Genomic DNA, 26,382 nt, shown 5'->3' on the forward strand with positions numbered 1-26,382 from the left:
TCATAACCAGTTAGATGGTCTTTAATTCTGGGTTCATTTTCCTCATTGGTTCATCTATGAGCCTATGTGCCAGCATAAACATGCAAGTATAAGTGCTATCATAAAAAAAGCATGCAAAGTATAAGTGCTATCATAAAGAAAGCATGCGAAGTATAAGTTGTTTTTCATCTCATAAACTCACCCTCTGCTTTGTCCTGCATTTTTTTTCAACTGATTCAACATATGGACCATAAGCATCCGTAGATGCCTTCTGTATTCTCCAAGATTGTACTGGATGTGTGGGACATGTTTTCCTGTTATGTCTTGGAGCTCGACATAATGTGCATTTTACAGTCTTTGTCTTTTGTTCAGGAACTTGACTAGGAACCGAAGGTGTAAGCTATATTGTTTCAGCAGGTTGTACAATTTCAATCAGTGCACATGAATCTACAAAGAAAAAAATAATAATTGGTGGCCATATAAATACAATAACATGCAAGTTGTCATGTAGGTATGGAGCAACCATGTCCTTCATCTCGAGCAACTTGTTTTCAAATGTACAGCCTTGCCAAGCATGATGTTCAATTGTTCATGAGCTTCTGGTTATTTTTCAATAGCTGGTTATGCATTAGACACCTCAAGACTTGACCTCTCTATAAAAAAGACAAAAGATTAGCAAAATGGACTTAATATTACTCAAAATAGTGTAAGTGTTTGGTAGGAATAACAAACCAGCTATTGAAGTATTTTTGCCATTTGCAACTACACAACTTTTCTCGCTGTTGTAGATTGTTGGGCAAGTTCTTCTATTATGACCCAACTCTTGACAATTGCTGCACCTGTTATTGTTGAAAGACGGCCCCCTACTGCTACTGTATGCAGTTAATTGCTCCTGTGGTATAAGTCGTGGACATTTTCTTTTAGTGTGTCCTCTTTCATAGCATTTTGAACAACTTAGTGGAGTGACTCCTGCTCTTGACAGCTTTATAACTCCATCACTACCTTTTTGAGGCTAATCTGGTTCCCTTCTTGTTTTCTTAGACCTTCTAAGAAGTCCATTTTCTTAGGTGGCAGTACAGGTTCCTTGGCCGAGGTTTTTCACACATTCGGACTACTTATTGGAGCAATAGTGGACTCATATGCAGCCAAGTATGCCTCTCTTGAATAACACTTGTGTGCATAGTCCTCTAGTTTGCCAGATGCAAGTGAAATGCATGCAATAGCATGACAACAAGCCAAGCCTGTGAGTTCTCACCTTCTACAAGTGCATGTGCATTTGTCTAGGTCCATCACATAGGTTTCTCCATAGATATGTTGTACTTCAAATATCTTTTCATGTGCATGTGCACTTGTTGTGTAGGTGCCGTACACAATGTCTATGCTCTATTCCTGGAATCACTTCTTGAATGGCAGATCCTAAACCCTGCAAGTATAGACCAATAAGCAAGGTCGATTCATTGAACTAGAAAATAAAAAAAAACTGTAAGCATAAGCAACAAAATGTTACCTTTGCCTATCACTAATGAATGTCCAACTTTTCTATTCATAAATTGACAAGTCATACTTCAGAAATTCTATGAACCACTTCCATGAACTTTTAATTTCTACCTCTACTGTGGCATAGGCAACAGGATAGATGCAGTCATTTGCATCAATATCAACTGCTGTTAATAATACTCCGGGGTGTGGACCCCTCAAGTGACAACCATTCACCCTAATCACACGTCTACAACCAGCTTTGAATCCTCTTTTCAATGCTTCAAAACATATGTGCAATTTTAGAAATATCTTCTTACCACTAATTTCATCAATAGAGGTTTCATTATGCACTGTTGTCCTGGGATTACATGAAAGCAGCTTTTCACAATAGTTCCATAACTTTTTGTATTGGTCTTTGTAACTACCATGAATCAACAACTTGGCCTTCATGAAAGTCTTGCTTGCTTGGTCCTTAGTGACGTTGACATTGAGTTCAAGGTGAAATTTTTCCTTGAACTATGCAACTGTCACCCTCTTGTTCAGCCTAATGAATTCTATGTAATGTCTACTTAAGAAACCTGAATTGGTCCGCTTGTGATAAAATGTTCTACCACAATGACAATGTGGTCCCATGGTTCGTATGACAAATGCACTATCAACCTCTTTAGAAGCGTAAATGAACCATTTGCAATTTGATGCCTTGCAATTGGCCCTCATTATTCTAATATGATTCTTTTTCCATCGAAATAGTTTTTTTCATTTCACACCATAGTAATTAACGACTCTCTTGAAGATTTGTTTATCATTGAAAAACAACCCAATATAAAATTTTGGGTTTGTCATGTCAATTTCAGGCCTAAACATGACATATTTTGGCTTCCTCATTCTTAAACTATCCTCATTCGAGGACTCACAACAGCTATTTAGCTCCTCAATGTTGATTGAGACTGATTCTTCATGCACTGGAATGGAATCTCCATCACATCAGCCCCATCTTTAATACTTTCTTGTTTGCTTGCTGCTGTTTTTTTTTTACTACATCATAAGCTGGTTTTGTGGCATTATTTCTACTACCTTGAGTCTCTCCAATAGGTAGTGTTTCACGTATTTTTGATCAATTTTTAGCTCTTTTTCAACACTAGCAATAGCTTTCTGGAAAATCACATAGTCTTCGTCTTTGCTAAAGTCATAATAACTATCATGAAAACTTTCAACATCGATAGATTCTAATTATGCGTCATCATCAACCTTGCAGGCATCTACTTCCTCAATAAATTCAATTGGCACTGTAGTATCTTCAAAGGTAGGGGTGTACAAAATCGAAAAATTTCGATTTACCGACCGAATTCAACCGAATTCAATTTGAATTCGGAAATTTGAATTCGATAATTCGGAATGAAAATCGGAATTTCGATTTCGAATTGGTCGAATTCGGTAACGAGATTTTTCAAATCGAAATCGAAATTCGGAATTCCTATTTCAATTTCAAATATGTTTTTCATATATATATATATATAATATAACATTTATATTATAATAATAATTTTTATATTCATGAATTCGGTGAAATCGAAATTCCTATTTCGATTTCAATTTCGTTTTCACACATATATATAATATTTTTTTATATATATGTAATATAATATTTATATAATAATAATAATAATTTTTATATTCATGAATTCGGTGAAATCGGAATTTACTGAATTCCGAATTGAATTCGGAATGAATTCGAATTTGGAATTGGTGAATTCGAAATCGAAATCGATCAAAAATTCTGATACCAAAATTCCGATTTCAAAGTTCCAAATTACCGATTTCGATTTCGATTCACACCCCTATTCAAAGGTAGTACAGTCATTGAAGGTTATGTTAACATAACAACAATCTTCTTCTTCTTTTGATCCACTAGACTTGGCCATACCAACATTACACCTACCTAATTTACTCTCCAAGAATCTAATATGGAATTCTTGCACCAAATATAGTTCAACTTCATCAATTTTGCTCCTTATGGCAGCCATATCTGCAACATCATCTTTACTATCTATTTTGCAAAGTTTAAATTCATCATCTCTACCTAGAAATCTATAATACAATTGCACATTACCTTCATATCCGAGCAAGGTACAAAAGGAAGAGAGACTACTCAAACTCACTCGATTTGTAAGGACACCCTCAAAAGATTTCATACTTTCCCCTACATACTTTTCTTCTGGTGGTCCAAAATATACCCCACCATGAAATATTTTCAGCATAAAAATAATCCAATTTGTGTCCTGTTTCTATTTTTTTCCAGAAAAAGACAAAAATATTTTTATTAATTATTCTCCACATGCTCAAACTTTATTCTATCCCTATTTCCAGTAGCCTGAAGGCAACAACATAATGCAATTTTACCAACAAAGGAACTAGATGGGTTAAAGAAAATCGAAGAAGAAACATGATCCCATGTCATACCCTACATTCAACCACCCAATTTCCTAGTCTTTCCTACCCATGAAATGGACATGGCGCATAAAATCAAACAATCATTCAAAATAAGTGAAGAATCAACAGATTATGTAATCAAATCGTCAAAACAATTCACTTCTCAAGTAAAAGTATAAATGATTGGACTTACTGTACTTAATGCTGCTATTTCACCAGCTATATCCTTCGCATTCTTTTACTCACCCAATTGTTCTATCCTTACCGATTCCATGTTATTCAGATCATTTTCCATCATCTGATTCGTGTCCACTAATGCAGAATTCGAACAGCAGCAAAAAGCCCTAAATTGGTTTCACGCACTTCCTTTCTCAAACACTCTCCTAATTTTTGCCTTTTAATCGTGTTTTTATTTTCTATCAAAGCATTAAAATGATCCTGATGTGAACTACCCAAAAAGTCCTTGAATGGACCGTCGTCTATTCGAATAAAAGACATGTTTGGGGCGGCACCACGAAACAGGTCCTTAACTGGCATATATATTTTACTTTGAGAACTAATTGCATATAAAAAAACTTTAAGGGACTAAATTGGCATTAGAAAAAATGTTTAGAGAACAAATTAGTGATTTTTTCTAAATTAACAAAAATTTGATGTCTACACTTCCAAGGCCAAATCTTTAGAGATCAAATTAACGTATACAAAGCAGAACCTATTTAAAAACACATGTGAACATGGCAGGGTAAGCTACCAATCTTTTTGTCAAAGACTGAAAAATTGATACAAAATGTAAGCATTAACATAGGAAATCAATCATTCAACATGATCTGAATGAGCTTTACTTTGCTAAGGATAAAAATCTTTTTACTACCAAGTTTTGAATCTCAATAAATGCCAAAACAAGAAATTTTCTATCTTTTTTTTGGTGATTTCAAAAGTTCATTTTTACGTTTAATTCTTTACAAGAAATCAAACAAATCTACTTTGGCACTCTTCATTGGCAAATTTGCAAATGATCAAAATTGACAATTGCTGCACAAATCAATATGCTTTCTCAAGATACATAGCCACCAAAAGAAAACACATAGACCATGTGAGACAATTCTGTCTAAGTCATTATAGTGCTTGGCCTTTAAAGAGAGTTATAAGCATTCTGTAGTCTACTATTGCATGGCCGTCCTCCAGCCTTTTTGTTGAACTTCGTCAATTGTGTATTTCATAGATATATGATAAATTGCATTTATATATTCAAAAGTTGCAATAATCAAATTGATTGTTATATATGACAAATTTTGTTCTTTTCCTTGATGAATTCTTAGAAGCATGATGAGATGATAGTCTAATTATTAAGGCTTAAGTTTAGAAAATTGCAGAATTTGACCAGGTCATGGCAACATTCAAAAATTTTCTAGCTGGTAGTAAAATTGAAGAAGCAATATTGACGGTGGAGAGGTGGAGAAATAAGTTTAGTGAATCTCTAGTTAAATAGGTTAATTGAATTTGGTGGGTTATCACTTACCCAATTATACCCATTTTATTTATACACATATGTAAAATTTAAGATATTCATACCCAACTATTTATAGGTATGCATGGGTAGACTTCAATTAAATGGGTCTCTTTGACACCTCTAGATTATAAGTGGGAAATTCTAAATTCAACACCTTTCACTTAAAAAAATGGCATGCGGTGGGCTTGGCAATTGGGAGTGGGGTTTGAGGAAAAACCTCTTCGGGTGAACTGATATTTTTCTTATTGCTAAGGGGCCAAATGCTAACAAAAATTAATATGCAGGACTAACTGCCACAAATATCTATTCACACGGGGCTGAATTGTCATTTGACTATTTATCAAGGGTCTGATTCACACACGTGACTTTTTTGCAGCATCAATTTAAAATATTAAAATGGAAACCCGGAAACCAGAAAACGTAAAAAACTCCGATTTGCCTGTAGAGCGAGCCAGCAGCTAGCCCAGCTCATTCTCGCTCTGAGCCTGAGCCCGCGCCCGCGCCTGATCCCTGACGACGGTCCCTAGGCTTCCTAAGCTTTGCTAACCTCAACCGCCACCCGGACCACCGCCGGCGTCGCTAACACCACCACCACCGGCTTCCTCACAAATTGACGTTACTTCTGTGCATTTCCTACTTCGGTGTGTGTAAATTAGTAATTGGTGAGTTCGCTATTATTTCTAGTGCAGCATTAATATCTGTGCTTTTCTTTTTTCCACTCTAGGTTTCAGTCTGAAATGGAGAATTGGAAGTTTCAGTTGTAGTGTAACGTAGAAATGTTACCCTTCTGATTTTTTATAGTTTTTTTTTTCTTTTTAAGAATTTATTTTGCTTGATATTTGGGGTGGAACTAGGGAAACTGAAATGCTCATATATTTTGCCTTTTCTGTTTTCCACTTTTGATTGGTTTAGTATACAGAAAGCATAAAAAGAATGAAAGCATTTTAGCTTAAAACAAGCATTTCTTTCTTTCCTTTTTAAAAATTTTTAAATTTCTTTTTGAATTTATGATCAATTTACTGGTTTTGCACAATGGGCTAGATAGGAAATGGTGGTTGTCTGGAGCATGGTGTTCCATTTGAAGACTGGCGAGGCTCAGGGGAAGTGGAAGGAGGGCGGTGTTTAATGGGATTGACTAGTGAGAGAGTAGACTGATGTGATGGCCGATTGCGTAGGGGGAGCAAAACTGTAGGGTTCAGCTTTTTGGAGCTGAGTAGCTGACTGATTTTTTGTACAGCCCCTTGCTCACTCTTTAGAGAAAGAGCATTGGGTGGCATTAAGAGCTGAGGCACTAATGTGGTGTTGAAGGTTCTAGCTAGTTTATAAGGTGAGGGTAATGTGAGGTGGGTGGAGAAGGGGAGAAATTTGCTCTGGATTGTAGGAGTAAGGTCACTACAGGAAAGCTATATTAAGGGCATAAACTGTCTTGTACAAATATATTTCCAGATGCAGTGTAAACTCTCGCACCAAAAGAGAGAGGTTCAACTTAAAACACTTAAAAGAAAAATTACGACAATTGAGCAAATCTGCTGGTCCTGCATGAATCTCTTTAAACTCCCCATGTTTATGAGTTTCCGATCCTTCTCTTTCTTTCCCTCTGAAGAAGCATTTGTGGAAGATGTCTTGAACATCAAAGACTTTGTATGAACAATAATTCTCATTGGACTAGATTCTACTTCAAGAATTCTTTCAAATCAAAGACTTTGTATGAACAATAGTACTTATTGTACTAGATTCTGATTATCTCTTGTACTATTGGAGGACCTTACTAACTCTTACTGCAGATGTATGAATGTTGTCAAGTCTGCTAGTGGGAGTATTGTCATGCTGTCCTCCACTGTCAGATGGTTTGGAAGCTTTTGCTAGAGGATAACCTTTTTAGGTAGCTACTGAAGTGGGATTTTAGGGTTTCGGATGGAGCATTCACTTAAAAATTGGTGGCTATCTGCGCAATTTATGATTTATATGACATCTATGGAAAATGTATCTTTGAACTTCCAAGCTGTGCCATTATTGAGGCTTTGAGATCCTATTTCTTGATCTCTATGTTTCCTTTAGCATCTTGACTTTTCTGATACTGCCTAAAAATATGTAGAGAGAGTGCAAAGCATTTCCTTTAACAGATTTATATTTAATTCACCTATGTTCTTATCTGTCTTTACTTTTTCATCTTGTTGATAATTTCTGGTATTCATAAAGGAGAAAGAATTCATCCAACAAGGAAGAAGAAAGCAATATAAGTTTCTGAGAAGTTTCATTTGCATTCAAGAGGATTGATTACTGAGCTTTATCATATGAATTTCCTATGTTCACATGATTGCATGCAATAGTACTGTGTTTCCACATTTTTCCTATTCCGGCTACCAAAATTTGTTGTTCCCTTGTAAACTCTTAATCGGCTATAGTTGCATAATTAACTCTTAAACACACAGCAAAAATTCCTCAAGACACTGCCGCACGGCCTCTTGCTGTTGCTAATGCATTTGCTGCTGCTTCTACATATTCAGCTTCATCTTCTTGAGAAGGAAGGTGATGTTGACGGAGGCTGCAAGGCCCCTATGTATAACATTTGGTTATTGCTGCATGCTTATTTTTAATGCTGACTTCAATGGATGGATTGATAAATTCATGGTACAGCTTGGGTGCAAGTTGACACTAACTTTTTTCTAACTCTCTCTCTTTCTTCTCTCTTCTTTTGCTTCTTGTTCGGTTGTTTATGAGTGGTGTCTTTCAGCATAAGCAGGAGGACAAATGTCGGATGCACTGTTAAGTTTAGTTGCTTGGATAAGATTATAGTCGCCAACCATTCGTTTGACATGAATAGATGTGAGACATAGATGCGTGAGTGAGAGAATATGCCAATGTCCTGATACATTCACTCAGGTCAATGGATGATGAAGTTGTTGAAGTTGTCCATGTAGACCGAGAGAAGAGGCAAAAAAATGGTGAATCGCACACTCATATTAACCATGATAGAAAGAAAAATCTTCCGGGGAATTCTGCTGAAAACGAGAGAAGCTGCCAGGTTGAAAATGGAATTGAGAAGCCGTATGTGGGTATGGAGTTTGAATCTGAAGAAGCTGCCAAGAGCTTTTATGATGCATATGCAAGGCATGTGGGTTTTAGCACACATGTTGGGCAGTACAGCCGTTCGAAGCCAGATGGACCAATTGTTAGGTGGGATTTTGCTTGTTGCAGAGAAGTTTTTAAAAGAAAAAATGTTGAAACCTGTAACGCTATGCTTCGGATAGAAAAAAAAAATTCAGATAGTTGGATTGTGACTAAATTTGTGGAGGATCACAACCATTCTACAGTGAATCCTGGAAAGGTGCATTATCTCAGACCTCGAAGGCATTTTGCTGGTGCTACTACGAGTACAGCAGAGACACTTAGTAGCCAGAATGACCTCATGATCTCCACTAATGGAAATAATGTATATTATGAACTTACTCACCGTGCAAGTTGTGTCTCTCCAGTAGAAATAAGTGTTCCAGTGAGAAATCTTAGCCCTCTTATGCCCATAAATTTTGTTCAACCCTGTGGGCAAAAAAGGACTCTGGGAAGAGATGCTCATAATCTCCTCAACTATTTCAAAAAGATGCAGGCTGAGAATCCTGGCTTCTACTATGCTATACAGCTTGATGATGACAATTGTATGACTAACATTTTCTGGGCTGATGCAAGATCAAGGACAGCATACAGTCACTTTGGTGATGCAGTTATATTTGATACCATGTATAGACCTAATCAGTTTCAGGTTCCATTTGCTTCTTTTACTGGGGTCAATCATCATGGTCAAATGGTGTTATTTGGTTGTGCTTTAATTTTGGATGAGTCTGAGTCTTCATTCGCATGGGTTTTCAGGACATGGTTATCTGCAATGAATAATCATCCTCCTGTTTCAATGACAACTGACCAAGATAGAGCCATCAAGGCAGCAGTTCATCAGGTATTACCAGAAACTCGTCACTGCATTTGTAAGTGGCATATCTTAAGAGAGGGCCAGGAAAGGTTGGCTCATGTGTATTTAGCTCATCCTTCCTTTTATGGAGAACTTTATAGCTGCATCAATTTTTCTGAGACAATTGAGGATTTTGAGTCTTCATGGAGCTCCCTCCTTGACAAATACAATCTCTGGAAAAATGAGTGGCTTAAAGCTGTATATAATGCTCGCCAGCAGTGGGCCCCAGTTTATTTTCGCGATTGTTTTTTTGCTGCATTTTCAGCAAACCATGGGATAAACTCCTTTTTTGATGGGTATGTGAATCAACAGACCAACCTTCCAACGTTCTTCAAGCAGTATGAAAGGGCTTTAGAAAATTCCCTGGAAAGGGAAATAGAAGCAGATTTTGATACGCTTTGCTCCACACCTGAACTGAAGACACCATCACCAATGGAACAACAAGCAGCAAGCCTGTATACAAAAAAGATTTTTGCGAAGTTCCAAGAAGAACTTGTTGAAACTTTTGTTTACACCGCCAATAAAATAGATGGTGATGGTGTGATAAGCAAGTTTAGGGTTGCAAAATATGAGCATGATGACAAAGCATATATTGTCACATTGGATATTTCTGATGTGAAAGCAGATTGTAGCTGTCAGATGTTTGAGTACTCAGGCATTGTCTGTAGACACATTTTGACTGTTTTTACTGTGACAAATGTGCTTAAGCTTCCAGCCTGTTATATACTGAAGAGATGGACGAGGACTGCCAGACTTGGATCTGATGACAGAGGTGCAGATACGCAGAGTATGGAGTCTCTAACGTCTCGTTTCAACAATCTATGTAGGGAAGCACTGAAGTATGCAGAGGAAGGGGCAATTTCTTCAGAGACCTATTGTACTGCATTGGGTGCATTAAGGGAAGGTGCAAGAAAGATTGCTGTGGTGAAGAAGAATGTTGCCAAAGTTAGACCTCCTTCATCTCAAGGGAGTGGGCATTTTCAGGATGAGATTAATAAGAAGACACCTTTACCAACTTCTAATGCGTGTCCACCTCTGCGGCCATGGTCAGATATGTTGCCACATTGCTTGAACCTGAATGACGTTGGTGTCCCTCTTGCTGATTCGAATCAACCATCCACGGGTCCTGTGACTATTAACCATGAAGGAAGCCCTTCTGATAGTTCTGTGTGTACTGGCGCCTTTACAGTTTATTTTATCAAAATTTTGTTAACAATTAAAAGCACAACTAATGTGGATTATTTCAACTCGTTCTCTTAAGTACTTCATTTCATGCATGCAGGTTGTTCTCACTTGTTTTAAGTCTATGACATGGGTTATAGAAAACACAGATCCGGCCAATAAAGTAGCTGTCATTAATCTGAAGGTTTGATCTCTTGTCCCTGGACTTAGACTCTAGCTTGGGAGACTGCTGTTTTTTCTGCTGTTATTAGAAGGAAAAGTGGACATGATAGTGCGCCAATTAGCAATTATGGATAAGTTGATTTTTAGAATGCAGTTGTAAAAATCTTCACAAATCAGAAGATAGGAGAGGGAAATCTAGAAGTAGAAACTTTGAGAAATCAGAATTAACTTTAGACATAGAAGCAAGAACTTTGAAAATAAGGACTTGAAGTAAGAAATTCTAGTGATGCCACCTAGATTTCCTTGGGGAAGACCTAAAAGGCAAAGCTACTTTCAGTTCTCTAAGAAGGACAGCACTGGATAATAAATTCAATTCAACAAAGTTCTGTGTCATTCATCTCTACTAATGTACTGCAACTGACATATATATAGAAAAAAAAAAAGAATATAAGTACCTTTAGGACTAAATTTGGTGCTTAGAAATCCTAATAAATAAGAAAGATAAAAGCTAATAAATGTGAAAGCCAAACTGGACTTGAACCCTTAAGCGTAGGCAGCCAAATTTGACCTTAACAGCATAAGTTTGATTTGATTGGACAAAAGCCTTGATACTTTTAACTTGCCTAGGATGACTCGTGCCTTCAGCACTCAACATCTGTTGGCATTACAAAACTGCCTTCAAACACCTAGAATTCTAATGGAGCATTACTAGTAATACATCCTAGTTGACCTAGATGATTGGAAAAATTGTCTCTGTAACAGCTAGGTATAATTCGGTGGAATTGCAAAAGTTACCTTCTTTTCATCTTTGCTCTCTGAATCAGGACCTGTTATTCATACTGAAAGTTGAGAGGTATAACAGTTTATACTCATTCATGCTAAAAATCAAAAGACATAACCATTTACAGTCTTACTTTCTTACGGTTCAAAAAGCATTGGTGCAGTTGGATTCAACTTTAAACTGATGCTCCATTGTGTCAAATGTTAGAGAATCAGGATCAGTATCTCAAGGACATTAACACATGAAAGGTGTCTTATTGTATAACCCAGGTTTTTATGCATGAGATGACATATCTCCCTTTGCTCATCTAATAAGTCCTTTTGTATGTAATTGAAACATATTTACAGGTATATCAATATCTGTTGATTCGTTACTAATACAATGTTGTTGTGCATTTCTGTGTAGTCTTATACATCATACGTGTAGAATTTTACAAGGTGAAATTTATCCTAGTTGTTGTAGCATGTTATCAAGTGAAATTTATCCTAGTTGCTGTAGCATGTTAATTTTTGAAGAGGTATACAACAATTCTAGATATGTTTCTTGCACAAAATAATAAAATGGAGTAACAGGCTGATTAATTGGCTGTATAAGATGTGTTGGCCATAACTAATGTCTAGTGGGTGCTGCTGCTTGAAATTGGCAAGTGCATCAGAGGTTGTCTGCTCTTAGGCTATGAATTTTGTGACGACCTTAAAATGTTGACACGATGATTTGTTCCCATTGGTTTTGACTATCATGTATTTGACAGGGTGAATATGTACTGGATGCATTGCTTTTGATTTGTTCTACATATCAATTAACATTAATCTGCATTTCTGTCTTGATTATGTTGCAGCTGCAAGATTATGGTAAGACTCCTTCAGGAGAAACAGATGTGCAGTTTAGACTTACAAAGGTCACACTGGAACCAATGTTGAAATCCATGACATATATTAGTCAACAGCTTTCTGCGCCAGCTAATAGGGTTGCTGTCATCAATTTGAAGGTTAGCTTTATAAATTCTTGAAATCAAAAAACAATGGAATGATTTACCCTTTTTATGCTTTTTTTTTTTCCTTTGGGTGCCAAATTGTAAATTAGTAGAAACCAATATAGATGCCTGGTGGTCCTGCATGCCTTTGGTAAAACAGAGCATAAATTTTGTTGTTAAAGGTATTCACTGAGTGCTGAATAGAATTGAGGAAGATTTTATACAAAATATTCAAGAAGGATAGTAAAGGTTCTAGAATGTTTATATTTGATTTTGGAAGTTGGACATGAGATAGATGAGATGTCTGATACTTACACTGAGATTGCTTGGAGAACCACGCTTGATTTTGCATGATGACAACCCAAGCATCGTAATTACTGAACATGTATAAGAACTGTTGTTCCTACAGTTCTACTATTGTAATTCTCTTCCATGAGGATGTACATTGGGACATGTTTCCATCTGTATCATGAGGTTCATGGAAATTTCTTTCCAAAAAAAGGTATACAGCAACCTATAACTGTGATTGTTGTACATGAGACAATCTTCCAGTTACAGGTCCTTGTCTCAGAAGCAGATCAGCATCCTTATCATCTTGCTCCATGCTGTGCTCTGCTGACATGTCGTCATTATTGTTTATTTCAATGATTCCCTTCTCCAAAAATACTTGGAGAGTTGGATGATGAGAAGTTTTCAACTGTACATCACCATCATGAATGATAACATTTGATTTTCTTCCAGCAGCTGCAATAGCAGCTTTTTTGTTTCTCAATCTGTCCTTAAATGTTACTTCCATGCAAGTTGTCATGGTGCTGTATTTGCTCTGATAACAGTTTTTTTTTTCCTTTGAGCACCAAATCTAGGCTCATTGGTGAATATAAGTTTGCCCATAGACTCTAAACTTTTTAGGAAATTGCTTTATTAAGTGCCTTAGAGTGTTAAGGTCTAAATGCAGCATTTTATGGATATCAAAAATTGGTATGTTGTGTAGAGAAGTTGAGATGCCTTTGTCTTACAGAGTAAGTATGCAGCAAAAGAGACATTTACAAGCAAATAAGTTGCAGACATTTAATGAAAATGAATTAATGCTGCAGGGATTAGGTGTCTCAGCCTTCCCACAAAAAGAGTGGAAGTTTATTTATGATTATTGCCAATTTGCCATCGTAACATAACCTGGTCCATTGATCTCGTAGGAAACAGTTTTGAAGACTGAGTACTTGATCTCCAGGCAAATGTTTTGTGTCATAGAGAATCTTGGCTATGAAGCTGTGACAGCTGATGAAAGTCACTTGTACAGCAGCTTTATCATATGCTATGCTGCAGCGAAGTCACAAATTGAATACCTATGTGCCGTACTTGTTATGAAGCCTTTATATGATATGCAATAATAAACACAGGCACAAAACCTGCCTAGCAAAGCACGGTTTGAAATTTTCTGTATCAATTCTGAGTTGTAAGCATGCCAAGACAAATGAACACTTTTGCTTTAGAATTCAACTTTCTCCTTTTTTGTGATATTTTCCAAATCTTATGTCCTTGTTTGTATTAATAGTGTTAAAATTTTGTACATTGTCCAAAGATGCATCTAAAATTTTAAGTGCTCAGAAGTGTTTACCCTTGTCAATGAGTTTCTGCGTAATGAACACAGAAAGGCTGAGATCTTTGGGTGAAGAACTTGAACCTGTGTAGTTGAGACAATAGAACCTTGATGGTCAATAGTGCTAGACATCTGCCACATGATTTGTTCTTTTCACAAGAATTTGGCTCAAGGGTTCACAGAATGACGAGCAGAAACCTTGGACTAATTTTAAATTCAAATTGAATTTATGGTTTTGGGACTTGATTATTTATAGGATTCAGGGAAACTGGATAAAAGCTATTGGAATCATTTACTTATCTATAAACACACAAAATAGAAATAACATATTATTTGGTGGTAATTGGATGTAACACAAAATGAGGGGCTTGAAAAAATATAGGAACCTCAAATTCAGAGGAAACTGAGTACAACTGCATTCATAAACTATTAATCCTGAGACTATTGAAGTCCTGTGGAATTAATAATATTTTGCATCAAGAACAAACATGACTAAATGTTGGAGAACACTCTTTTTCTTGGATATTCCAATGTTCAATTTTGCATATAACTTGACACAATAACATAATAGGTCGACTTCTTGATTTTGAAAATTGAGATCTTGGTGTTACGATGTTAGGTTTTGGACATCAAGGATTCTTGTCACTCTGTGAACTGTACAATATTGTGTTTTTTCTTGTTTGTTTATTTTGACATCTGTACATAGTAGAAGTTGGTATAATTAAGGACAAACATATTTCCTACATGCAGTTCTGTCTTTCATATAGGTCAACAAAGTAGAGAGGAAGAAATTGTTAGCCTTAAAAGACTCGCTCATGAAGATTTTGATGCTTTATAGTTGGTAGTAAATCTAAGGTCATAGTTGATCGTTTACTGCATGATAAACAACAGTCAACAATAACCAGTGAACCGTGGTAGTAGAATTCATCAGGGCTGCCTTTTGCGGTCCCCTTGTGTAATAGGTGTAAAAGTTGGGACGAATTGAAAGTATGTAGGGTGCTACTACTGGTGAAATCCTTCTGCAGTCCCATTGCGTATAGGTGTGAAAGTTGGGTGGGAGGATTGAGAAGTGAAATCCTTGAGAATGGTGGCTTGACACTATTAATTGCTAGAATTTCGACGGTTCTTGGCAGGTGGTTAAGATTTCAGGAGGAGATTAATAGTACAACTTATCTGCTGGACCTTGTTTCAAAGAGGAGCAAGAATATTAGAAAAAACTTAAAAATGTCAATTCTGAGACACCCTTTTGCTTTCAGATAAATGGCCTCCACTAAACTAGGGCTCCTCATTGTATAAGATAACTACTTGTTTATCTTATTTTGTTCCCTCTTGCTGCCTCTTAACAAAATCATCGCCTTCTCAACGAAACGGAAAAAAAAAAATATAAAATGAGTTTATCAACTAAGTTGACACAGAAATTGCGTGAAACAAAAATCTAGGCCGCTATAAGATATGCACCAAATAACTTTATTTCCCTGTTTATTTCCCTTTTGATATTGAGTGATTCTTCACATCATGTTATGAATAATATTTTAATATCCAAATTAAATATTCTGTTATTTTTATGCATGTCAGCTCCAGGATACCATGACAACTACTGGTGAAACAGAAGTGAAATTTCAAGTCTCAAAAGACACGTTAAATTCCATGTTGCGATCAATGGCTTACATCCGTGAACAACTTTGAGTTTGTAAGTAGCGTTCTCTGCAAGTTCCTTCTATTTCATTGCTAGAGTTTCTTTTGGGAGCAGTTTTATTACTTGCCAAAAGCTAGGCCAATTGTCTACCTAGTGTTACGGTTGCTTGGGCACTGCAGATAGCTTTTGTCTGATCTGGATGAATTTTTCATCCCATGTAACTTTCCCTCTGCAACTAGAATTCTATGTGCTAGTTGACAATGCTGCTCCATCATCTTATTTGGGGATTTGGACAGACATATTGCTGTTGAAGGGCATAATTGATAAAAGAAATTTTGCATTATGTGAAGAGGACTGCAAGATATTTTAGCAATTCATACACAAGTAATTTAAAACTTGCCTGCAAGTAAATTTGCAGAAATAGAAACAAGTTCAGTAAGATTTCAAGGATTTGTCACAGGATCTAACATGACAGAGTGGCCTGAGTAATTGAAAGTTTAGCATTTGAATCACTCTGATTATCTTAGCTATGTCAAGTACCTTGGTTTAAGGGTGTATCTAGGTTGAACTCTACTCTTGATACTAGGCTTTCTACATTCATCTCTTAAACCTTCCTGGGTGAGCTTTGAATTCGTCAAGTGTCCTAAAGGTTAATTTACTTATAAGCAAACCATCTTTCTTTCGTGAATAGCCATTAATTCCTGCTGTACCATTAGAATGAGTTTATTGTGATATCTTTGAGAGCAGTTTTTTAACCAATTTAAGTTGATAGATGGGGAGTTATGATTCCATTTAATCTTATCTTGGTGAGGCAACATGGATCATTATCATTTATAGCCCTGTCAAGTACTGAAACTATGTTAAATGTTATGCAAGAATCTCAGCAATAATTTTTTAGTGTGGAACTAAGACCTGTTCTGTGATAGTTTTGATTAAATTTGTAATTTGTTTCCATTTCCAGATTTTTTCTTTATGTTTAACATCAGATTAATACTATGGAATATATACATTTGCAGGATAAAATTCTTTGGTATATAGACTACAAGTAACAATCTGAACATGGGACTGCCTAGTCTTTATGTCCACAAGGCCAAAGCCTGATTTCCATGGTTTTTCTTTTTGGGTCAAATGCATTGTATATTGGGAGGAGGACTAGAATCTTGGACCTCACATAGGGATTTTATAAGATGTCTGGATCTTGTTAAAGTGGGAGGTATATATGTATTGTAAGAGGGAAGTTGCCTTCTCAAATATATACTGGCCTACTTATTTGTGTTATACGAATGCAAAGCTTGATTAAGATGAATATTATTCTGATTATTAAAGCTTCACAAGTTAATTATTGAAAGCCTATTCCCTCATTCTGGAATTTCTGGGATTATGAAGTTTTACTGGAAGTTGCATCTGTTGGAAAAACCTTTGTATGTGAAGTTATGAAGGGAAACAGATAGCTGATAGGATCTTGCATGCATGTGGTGTTTGTTGTGTCTTGGGACTTTAATCCTTATGATACTGCTCTATAAAAGGTCATAGTAGCTTTTGTTTTACTGGGCAGTTTGATAATCCAAAGCATTAAGAAAGTAGTTTTCTTGCTGGAATTAGCAAGTTTAGTTGTTGAGGAAAAGGGATTTCACTTGGCTGGTACTTCATAGCGAAAATTGCTGCACAAGTATAACAATGGTGGCACTAAATCTCTCTCAATTTGATATCAAGGCAACAGTTTCCAGCTCTTAGTTTCTGCTGTCAGCTTAGGGTTTCTTGTTTGTGTAGTCGTAATCAGAAAGGAAAACTGCTTAGGTTGATGTTATATTTTATGTGAGAAACTAGGAGGGCTAAAATTCTTCATTTGAACAACTTTTTCCTTTTCAGGTTTAGTAATTTTGCGCAGCTGTTCATCCTGGCTACTTTGTCATCCATTTCTGTTATCATTTTCCGACTTCGCCTCCAGCTCTCTTCCTCTCTTTGTTTTTTATCCTCTCATTCTAATCTCTTTGCTTTTGAAGCGTGATCAAAGCCTCAGTCCTTTTGGTTTTGTCATGACACTCAATGATCTTGTCACTCAATGGATCATAAGTTAACAAAAACAAGGAGAGCAGCCATTCATTTATTGTTTTCATGCCAAACCATTTATTTCTTCCTGGGAACACGTCTCCCAGGTGCCCATGTAATCCAAAGTTGGGAGATGCTTGGTTTCGCAGCATGGAAGGTCTTTTGATTTTTAACTTAAAACTCCTGTTGAGCCTACAGTATGTGACCTGAGGCTGGAATTAGACTGATATTAGTGCTATAAAAATGTTTGGAAGTCCATTTAATGCATACATAACATTGCTTTGGAATGAAAAGATAGGATTCAGAAGCATTTGGAAGTCAAGCAGGATGTCTTGCTTTTCATGGAAAGTCCTGTTTAGACATGGAGCTTTTGTGTTTTTTAATAGTTCTTTGGACCTTCCACTAGAATGCAGTTTCTGTGATGTTGGTATGCTCAACATTTTGTGTACGTCTTGAACACAGGATTAAATCTTGCATGCAGAGAACAGAAACTGTAGTCTCCCCGCTGGTGCTTCATGTGGCCGTCCTTAAATAATATGAAGAAGTATTAATGTCGCCCCGCTAGTGCTTGTGTAAAGCAGCAGGGAAAAATCTAAGCATGTTTAGGTCTGTGGAGATAGCTTCTAAACCTGTTAAATATTGTGTTTTGTCAGATGGAACGTTGACTTTTGAGGTCCATTCTAGCAGGCCGCTGGAGCATTTTTCGTGTTATACTCAGTAGCATGTGAATATGTGTCACTCTCTTGCAGTTCTACGTGCATGAAATGGGTCACTTCCTTGGGCAATTACTAAATTTTCAATATCTCAAGTAACTGCTTTTGATTGATTGTGGATAAAAGGTCTATTATGACAAGGTTTATTTTGATAGCTAAAATTATTATGTCTATGACCTTGACACCTTGCTTATTTCGCTGCTGCATTAGTCAATTAATTTCCTATCCTCTCATAGCATTACAAGAAATATTGTTTGTTGACATGAGGAGATGATATTTTATAGGTGCAGAAGACCTTTGAGTGATTGTTGATTATCTACCACAAGCAAAGTGACGAGGTGAAAGAGCTTCTGCTGCGCACGAAGACGAAAAGAGATGCATTCTCCTAATGCAGTTGCTCATTTTGCTGTAATCGCTCGTGTGCTTTCATCCGGTTCAATCCCTGCTGTTTATTCTAATTCTAGTCACAGGTTGTCTAACTCAGTTTCTAGCTGCGTAACCTATCTTTTGACTGTAAGAAACTTTATGGAAACATTTGTATATGGAATTTCTGAAAACCTAGTCCAAGCTTGGTTGCAGAATATTTGAGGTTAGCATTAGATTGTAGTATAGGTCTGGTTATTTGTAGATAGTGAGGTCATCCTCCGTGTAGTGTAACTGATGAAGTTGGTACAGATTTAGCCAGATTTATGCAAATTCAGTTTCCTTCAATCCCTGTTTTATTTTATTTTTTTTTTGGGGCAAATTCCATTTACACCTTGTGGTTAAGCACTTCTAGCAAGCCACCCGCATATACACCCCCCTCCCCCTCTCCTCCCCCCTCTTTTCTTCCCGCCTTTTTGGGTTTAAGTGGAACTACGTGAAACTGACTACACTAACAGTGCGGTCCAATGGTGAAGTATACAAGTTTCTTTTTCTTTTTTCGTTTCTTTTATCAATAATAATAAACATTTCTGTGGTCAAATTAGAGTTTTTAAAAGTTTTGTGGGTCGAAATGAAAATTTCAAAACTGTTCATCTTCCAAATCCAGTCTGACTTCGTTGCTGAAACTTCCTCAGGTGGCGGTCAGCCACCCTTGATCTCTGTCGGCCACCACTTGGTTATTTTACAAAGAAAATTTAGTTCCCGATTCCATTTTTCACTATCAGGATTTGCACCTTGTTTACAAGAATGATGGAAGATCCAAAAAATGTTTAAACAATATATGGACTATTTTAAGAATAAACAAGCAAAACAAGAGAAATTAAAGGAGATTGCAAATTCTTTAGAATTCACTATAGACTATGACCATTTGGAGGATCATGTGCACAATATCCAAATGAAATATAAATTTCAAAGAAAGTACAAATATTCAAAGGGTTGTCGGCCATAATAAAAGATGAAGTGACATAAAGAAGTCAGCCAATTCAAAAGAAAGTATTGGCATGACTTGCTTGTTAGTAGACGAAATTGTGGATCAAATATTTGAAGAAAGCTTGAAATTGAATAAGCTATTAGCAGCAAATGGAGAACCACTTCATGTTACTTACAATTTACAAAACGGCTGTATGTAATAATGATTACTGTTTTGTATAAAACATTATTTTATTATAGTAAAAAATATAGCTCCAAATATAGTATTAGGTACTCCTTTTCTTATTCAAATTTATCCATTTTCAGTACACTTTGAGAGAATCCATACAAAGATAACGGGAAGAACTATTGCATTTAAATTTTTGACTCCAATGAAACAAACAGAACTTAAACTATTACAATCCTCTTGTATATGTGTGTGTGTGTGTGAGACAATAAATCAAATTCAGTACGTTAAAAGACAAATAAACTATGTAAAAGAAGAAAAATCTTATTTGCATATAGAAGAACAACTTCAAAATGATAATATTCAGAAATTTTATTAGTAGTTTCATTAGCTCTTTCACAATATTTTGTTGGAATTAATCCTTCTTTGATGCAATTTTGATGTGCTCCACCATCTAAAAAAGTTATAAAAGTTTCTTTAAAATCTTCGATTGTAATAGTTACCATGACATACCATTTTTGAAATATTAATTGTTCTATTAATTTTAAATACTATTCATTGTTAGGTTTATCTGCTATTACTATCTCTTGATTGTTTTTAGAAGAATTTGAGGTTGAAGGTTTTGTTACTGAGGTTAATGTTAATCTTGTTTCTATTTCTAAATCTTTTGTTTTTAATTCTAAAATTTCATTTTGTAATTGTCTTATTAATTTTCTTAAATCATTAATCTCTTCTTGAAGATTTTTTGTGGTATCCTTTCTAACGTTAGTAACAGATGAATATTTATCTAATAAGTTTGAAATACTAAAAGGATTTTTTTATTTATGGTAATTTTCCTTCTTGAATTATTACATCTTTTAACCTAGTTAAGTATTCCTTGTTTGCTTTTGGATCTATATTTTTTCTATAATATCTAATAAAAAATTTTTATCTTCTTTTTTAATGATTACATGTAAGTATTTTGTAGGAAAGTGCAAGGAACTTTAGATTCATTTGAACTACTCAAATCATTATAATTATCTTATGTTGAATAATTTTCTTCTTCATTTACTAATAGTGCCATTAAATTGTCCTTAATATCATTATCTGCAAATAAGTCATTAATTTTTTGTTTTAGTTAACATTGATCTGCTTATGACCATATTTTCCACATTTCTAGCAAGTATTATTAAATTGAATCATTTTCTTTCCCTTTTTCTAAAATTTATCCTTGCTTCTTTTGTTTTTGGGATTTTTATATTTTATATATCTTTTTCACTTTTTAAGGTTCTTTTTATTTAGTGAAGAAGGAGACTTAATCCCTTTTATTCTAAAGGTTTCACAAAATGTCCCTACTTCTTTTCTTTCTGATCCATATTTCATTTGAATCTTTAATTCAGGACACAATGCTAATCCTTCTTTTTTAATGAATGCAAACAATTGTCCAAATGTCATATTTTCAAATGAAACTACTTTTGTTCCCATTTATTTTTGCAAATTGTTCATTATTCTTTGAGAAAATAAGTCTAGTAACCCTATAACAAATCTTTCTTTTCAGAATGAAGCATTACAATCAGGTCTTCTTAATACTTGAGTTAAAACTGTATCTTTATATCGTCTAAAATCTATTAATATAGGACATCTTAAATTTGTTAAAAATACTTTTGAACATTTAATTTTTCTTTTGGATTTCCTACAAAATACATAGCTATAGTAACTACTAAAAAATCTGTCACATCTGATTGAGTTTGAATATTTCCCTGATTATCTTCTACTTCTATTGTATGATCTAATATGACAACTTTATCTTGAAGTCCTAGTGCATTATCCCACCAATTTTTTAATTGTCCAGTAAATCTAGATATTAATAAATTTGCAATATGTCTTTCGTTTATGTTAGTAAAATTTTTGGGTCAACCCATGAACTGATTTGGTAGAAAAAGGCTCAATTTTATTATGCCTGTGATTTGTTCGATGAAATGTTTAGGTGAATTCTAGTAAAGAAGAAGGGGTATTTGAAATCCTTCATGTGATTGTAGGAGTGGAGAACTCTGGCTAACCTAACACTAGCTCAAATCTACGAGTTTTTAGGCGCAACTAGAAAAAGAATTGGAGTGCTATTGTGGTTGATTTTCTTTGTTTTGTTTTTTGTGATGGTACATGTCGCGCCCCATTTTTGAAAGAAAAAATAAAAGATTTGTTTTTGTTGAATTTTATTGATTTGGGAAAAATGAATTTTTTGATAAAAATAAAAATGGGTCTAAATGGGACTTTTGAAAATGCGACGATTTGACCCAAGAAAAATAGTTCAAAAAGGGTTTTTCATATGAAAAATGGAGTCGCCACTTGGTATAGAGTTAGGGTGTACCAAGTCACCCAAAAAGTGAATTTTTTTAGTAAAAGCAAGAAACCCTTTTGAACGACTCCTAGTCCACGTAAAACAAAGAAAAAGGTTCGGGAGTCACATTTGACGAAGGGGAAGGCAAGGACAAAAATCCAAGGCACCCCTTCGACCTAGCCAAGGCTAGTTGCGTGATTTAACCCTTATTTTCCTAATTTTTCTACCCAAAGTATGTATTGCAAATTGGGACATAACTAACGAATGAGAAATGCAATCCTAAATCTAAGAAATGTTTCTCATGAGGCTTTTGGTCCCATTCACACGAATCGTGACGGCCAATAAGGAAAGACCTCATAGAAAATCATGAATGATGCAAATGAAGACTCAAAATAAGAGTGTAAGTGTGTAAAGTGTAGAAAAAGTGCATGTGTGAAATTTGAAAGTGTTTGTGTGTGCAAATGAATGAAAATATAAGTGCTCGTGTGCAAGTGAATGAAAATAGTAAATATACATAAAAATAGGTGCAATGTGTGAGGTGAAAAAATAAAGAAGTGGAAAAGTGTGTGAATATGGCATGTGGATTAAAATATATAATTAGATGGAAAAGAGAAAATGATATGAAAATGAATCTAGGGGAATGCATCAGGTCGGGTACGGGAATGACCTCTAATTTTTGTGATTTTAATTTCCCCTTTGATTAGAAGGAAAAACTAGCGTGCTAAGGCTATTTGAAGCCACACTCGCTCGTTTCCCTTACCCAAGGGGGTTCTCAAGCAAATGAACCCTATAACTAGTATGAAATGCAAAAACCTAAAATGAGGGAAAAAGGGGTTCGAGGAGCATGCCAAATGATAACAAAACTAAGAAAAAATGCATGAGATGAAATGAACATACAAAATATGCACTCAACAAAAGGGAAAATTCCTAAAGGGTCTAGCGTTGGACTAGCCCATATCTAGGGACTCCTACTAGCGTTGGACTAGTGGAGTATGGGACAATGAACCACAACTAGCGTTGGACTAGTGTGGTGACGTGCATTCATTCAATCACATTCATTTATAATGATAGAAAGCAAGTAGACATGCAAAATCACTTATAACACGTAGCACATAACATTTAGCATGCTCGACTAGATGCAATAGCCTAATAAAGCAAATTAAACACGTAGCAAATAGACAAGCCATTAGGCTAAGGAACCTACTTACATTCACTAACTAAAACAAATGGGGAAGGGGAAAATGGACAAAGTGCTCTCCAATGCCCTATCTATTACAAGCCAAGAGGTGTACACATACCCCATAAATAAAATAAAAGAAAAGAATTAAAGCAGATTTAAGAAAGCCAAGTAGACATATAATTCTCAATCAGCACATTGGATCACATAGGAAGGACGAAAAGATAAAAGAAATTATACCTCCCTTAAAATGGAGCTCTAATGGGGCGAAGTCACTTATTCATCCTCAAAAATAAAAGAAATGGTCAAGATACCAATTTATTTGGGAAAATTAAAGAAAACATGCAAACACGGGCTCACATGATCATAAAGCTCTTAAATTCATGCACGAAGTGCAATTTAAACGAAGCATGGTAATCATTTGAAACAAACAAACAATGAAGTTGCAAAAATTAAAACTACTGAGGACCAAACTGATGAAATTATTCAATTGATTGGGTCATGGTAGAACTAAAATAGACATGGAGGGTCAAGGTGCAATTGTTTTAGGACCTAATTGCAAGAACAAAACACATAAATGGGCCTCTGAAGCATTATTAAAGACTAGAGGGAACGAAGTATAATTTTCCTTCTTGATCATGCATGCAGCTACGTCAAAAGCAAAATTTTCTGCAACTATAAAAATCTGTTGCCTTTTCTCAAGCTTGCGGCAATTTCCAGCAACAATTACATCCATTTCATCATACAAACCATCTCATTAAACCAGAAATTATCGGCCCAGCTCAAAACATGACATTTTTGTTTGCAAGATTAAGATGGCAAATCTGGTTTTGATCAACAATAAAAGAGGGAAAGAAAGCTGCAGCAAGATTTATTTTCAAATGGTAACTCTAAAGGCAAATAGAACTGCTGCATTTTTACTTTCCAAGCTCATGTTTCAGACCCAAACACACAAGCTTTGCTCAGAAAATTTCAAACAAAATCAAGACTTGAAACTGAGCAACAAACGCATAGTCTCAACATCCAAACAAACAAACAACGCATAGGGACTGATGCAGAATTCTGGAAAGATGCTTGTGTGAAAAATGATTTTGGCACTCGGAAATTCTTTTCCTAGCAAAGTGTTCGACCATAGCATCAAGTGTGTCAGATTTTCAAACATACAAACTCAACATCCAACCTTCTATTTCCTCTCTCCAACATAAGATAAACTGAAGTGCAAAACTCAACTAGTAACTAAGGGGAAGGAAACACGGCAGAGAAAAGAGAGAGAGAAAAAAAAATGCAGCAGCTTTCCCTTGCTGCAATTCTTTGAGGCGTCTCGTTTCCAACTAAAATGTCAATGAACATTAACCTTTGAATCAAACCAAATGCAGTTAGCTCAAAACAATAAACCCCCTCCTGATCTACTCATTTTACAATGCTAAAAAAAACAATCAAAACAAAGGGAGCCTGTGAAGTAACGAAACAGAATTTTCTGATGCAACATTCATTCCAGAACTACTTTTCCTTTTCAACATAAAGCTTCCAAATGCAGGTTTCATGTAAACTTCAAACAAAACCAGCAAAGACTAACACTTAACATCATTTAACATCTGGACACTTTGATTAACACAACACAACTGAACATGCAACAAAAGAAACAGCAAACACCGAACCAGCCACCAGTTCGCTTCCCAAATTATTTTTACCAATAGTTTCTGCAACAAAAGCTGAATATTTTCGACATTGTTGCAGCAACTTCATGTACAAACAATTTTAAATAAGCTATCTAAAGTCAGACAACAAAACCTCAAACAATCCTTCCCATTTTTGCCGACATGAAACCTCGACATACACATGGGAATTTTCTGCTACATATGAACTCAGATGCCCTCTCGAATGAACTAGCCATGGAAATGTCATTTTTCTGTTTAAAGCTAACATCTTGCCACTAATCACAGCCTAATAACAAAGCCTAATAACAGTATCAAACAAATCCTAAGCATTAACGAGTGAAAATGCATACAAACAGCAAAAGATCCTAATTTTGGGCTATGGTCATACACTAGTGCAAGGGAAACAACCATCTCGATTCTGGACATAGGCTCAAATCGAATGATAACTCACACACACAACCATACAATACCAAACAAACCCATGATTCATCAAAGTTTCATGTTTTTCATTAATAAAAATTTCCTACGGAAAAGGGCTGAAAAGAAACCTTACAGTGGTTTTGCCGGAAGAGATATACCCTGGCGAAACTTCTCTCCTTTGTTGGATTTGACTTGAATTCACCGAACTCTTGCTTGGCTGCAACTCCCTTGCGTTTGGTTTCTTCTTGTCCTGTTGCCTTTGTTTTCTCTTCCCCAGAAAACTCTCAATAAACTCTCTGTTTCTCGGCCCTCCCAACTCTTCCTCTTGCTCTCTCTCACTTAGGATCTTTTTTCCGTCACTCTTCCCTCCTTTCTTTCTCTGGTTCCTTTCCCTTTCTCATTCTCTCTAGCCGTTAACCTCTTCAGCCGTCACTAGCCTCAGATTTTTCTCCTTTGCCGTCCGTTTTTCTCCCCTCGTCACTCTTAACTCTCTTTTGCCGTGGCTCTTTTTCTGGTTCTTTCCCTTGCTGTTTTCCTTCCCTTTTCGATCTTCCCCCCCTGTTTCTTTCTCTCCCTAGTTTGCTCAATTTTTTCTCCACCTCCTTGCCCGATCATTCTCTCTCTTTTGTTGCTTGCTAAAACCTAGCCGTCATCCTTGATTCTCTCTCTTTGTGTCTTTCTTTTGCCGTCAAAACCTCGCCCCCTTGCGGCTGCTTGATCTCCTTCTTTTTATACCAGAAAACATCCTCCTAAACCCTTAAACATTCCCACATATTTGCAGCTTAAGGAGCCGCACAAGTCCTCCTTTGCAAGCTGCAAAAATTGCAGCTTGCCGTGAC

General features: G+C 35.8%; 1 protein-coding gene across 5 annotated transcripts; it reads left to right on the top strand.

The window, feature by feature from the left end:
• Positions 1-5,793: 5,793 nt before the first annotated feature.
• LOC113722483 (protein FAR1-RELATED SEQUENCE 3-like) lies at positions 5,794-19,163 on the top strand. 5 transcript variants are annotated; one of them, XM_072076050.1, is made up of 5 exons: positions 5,794-6,060; positions 7,183-10,526; positions 10,642-10,725; positions 12,323-12,472; positions 13,651-15,686. In XM_072076050.1, the coding sequence occupies exons 2-5, from the start codon at positions 8,286-8,288 to the stop codon at positions 13,843-13,845; spliced, it is 2,670 nt and encodes an 889-aa protein (XP_071932151.1). In that variant the 5' UTR covers positions 5,794-6,060; positions 7,183-8,285; the 3' UTR covers positions 13,846-15,686. The 5 variants fall into 5 exon arrangements, with proteins under 5 accessions (XP_071932151.1, XP_071932152.1, XP_071932150.1 ...); XM_072076051.1 differs by having other exon boundaries at positions 8,133-10,526; XM_072076053.1 differs by adding an exon at positions 16,707-18,824 and having other exon boundaries at positions 5,797-10,526; positions 15,630-15,744.
• Positions 19,164-26,382: the final 7,219 nt, after the last annotated feature.

This window comes from Coffea arabica, chromosome 2c, assembly GCF_036785885.1.
Source record: "Coffea arabica cultivar ET-39 chromosome 2c, Coffea Arabica ET-39 HiFi, whole genome shotgun sequence".
In the NCBI taxonomy this organism is placed as follows: Eukaryota; Viridiplantae; Streptophyta; class Magnoliopsida; order Gentianales; family Rubiaceae; genus Coffea; species Coffea arabica.

Coding starts and splice junctions, on each gene's coding strand:
- LOC113722483 (XM_072076049.1), top strand. CDS start 8,286: ATGGATGATGAAGTTGTTGAAGTTGTCCATGTAGACCGAGAGAAGAGG. Junction 10,527..10,641: donor GAAGCCCTTCTGATAGTTCT/GTGTGTACTGGC, acceptor TCATGCATGCAG/GTTGTTCTCACTTGTTTTAA. Junction 12,473..13,650: donor TTGCTGTCATCAATTTGAAG/GTTAGCTTTATA, acceptor TTGATCTCGTAG/GAAACAGTTTTGAAGACTGA.